The 1,748-nt window shown below is 44.1% G+C and overlaps 1 protein-coding gene across 1 annotated transcript in view; it reads right to left on the reverse strand.

Annotated features, from left to right (window-relative positions):
- Positions 1 to 1,521: 1,521 nt before the first annotated feature.
- HELRODRAFT_165342 (hypothetical protein) overlaps positions 1,522 to 1,748 on the reverse strand; it is a gene marked incomplete at both ends in the record, with an annotated part of 701 nt that continues 474 nt past the window's right edge. Inside the window, one exon of the mRNA XM_009031952.1 lies at positions 1,522 to 1,689. Coding sequence (XP_009030200.1) covers positions 1,522 to 1,689 — 168 coding nt within the window. The remainder of the gene's footprint in view (positions 1,690 to 1,748) is intronic.

The following is a 1,748-nucleotide window of genomic DNA, read 5'->3' on the forward strand; positions in this document are numbered from 1 at the left end:
TACCAATATTAACTTTTAACCCTTTCTTTTCAATAACACTTTTCCATCTGTCAAATTTTAACTGCAATTCTTCCATGCTATCAGCCATCAAGACTAAATCATCTGCATACAAAATCTCAAATAACAACCCCTCCATTATGTTTCCACACACAACATCCATCACAATTGCAAACAGAAACGGTGATAACACTGATCCTTGATGCACTCCTACCTTAACACTAAAAGCGTCCGACATCCCCCTTCCAACCCTCACCTTTGTCTTTGCTCCTTCATACAGCTGCATCACAACTTTAACAAGTCTCTCATTCACTCCTTTCTTCCTCAACGCCCATTCAATGACCTTCCTCGGTACTCGATCAAAAGCCTTTTCTAGATCCACAAAACACAAGTACAATCTTCGTTTCTTCTTTCTATAATTCTCCTGCAACATTCTCACCATGAACAACGCATCCACCGTTCCCCTACCAGGCATAAACCCACACTGCATTTCATTAACTGTCACCATACTTCTCAACCTCCTCTCAAGCACCCTCTCCACTACCTTCATTCCGTGCTCTAGTAATTTCACACCCCTGTATGACCCACAATCTCTCACATCTCCTTTGCCCTTATACAGCGGCACCAACACACTGTGTCGCCAATCCTCAGGTATACCTTCATCATCAAACATACTGTTAGCAATTCTCATCATAACTTCACTTCCTATCACCCCACTCGCTTTTATATGTTCTGCCGCCACTTCCGAAACCCCTGTAGCCTTACCTAGTTTCATTTCTCTAACTGCTTTCTCTACTTCCTCCATTGTCACCTTCTCTATAGGTCCGTGTGTGACCGCGGATTCCACATCTCCATCCCACTCATTCTCTTCATTTATCAACCTTTCCATATGAGCTTTCCACACCTGAGCTTTTTCCTCCTCATCTATGCACAACTTGCCAGATCCATCCCAAACACATCCATTCTCTATAACATCTTTCCTATCCCTCATTGACTGCTTTGCTACTTTGAACATTTTTCTCGAACTCACATCGCATTCCATTTCCTTCATTAACCTATCTGATGCTTTCGTCATTGCAGTTGCCACTGCCTGTTTTGCAACCTTCTTAGCCTTCCTATACTCAGACCCCGCTTCCTCTGTCATGTCCCTTCTCCATACCCTAAACCTCTCCTTCTTGACTTCCAAAACCCTTCTTATATCTTCATCCCACCACCACGTCTCACCATGCCTACACTTTCCTTTCGTCCATCCACATACTTTATCTGCCGTAGCCAACACACAGTCCCTGTATCTCTCCCAAACATTTCCATCCTTACCACTCTCCCAATTTTCAGCCACCTCAAATGCCTTCCTCACCTCTGCATCCTGCAACTTCCATGTCTTTCTCTTTGCCACAAACTTATCCTTCTTCCTCCTCCCCATTTCTTTTGATGTCACATCCATACTATGCTGCAACATACCAGGTATCGCCTTCACATTCTTCACATACTTCCTATGTTTGGCCCTTACCAATATATAGTCTATCATCGATCTATGTTCCCCTGACCTATAAGTAATAAATCGCACTGGTTCCCTTGTGAACCCAGTATTCCCCACCACCATGCTATGTGCATCCGCCAACTCCAACACTCTACGCCCTTCCTCATTCCGTATACCATATCCCCATCCCCCATGTACACCTTCATATCCGTCTGCATCCGCCCCCACATGACCATTCAAATCACTCAACAACACCACAAACTCATTCAAC

Source organism: Helobdella robusta, assembly GCF_000326865.2.
Source record: "Helobdella robusta unplaced genomic scaffold HELROscaffold_8, whole genome shotgun sequence".
In the NCBI taxonomy this organism is placed as follows: Eukaryota; Metazoa; Annelida; class Clitellata; order Rhynchobdellida; family Glossiphoniidae; genus Helobdella; species Helobdella robusta.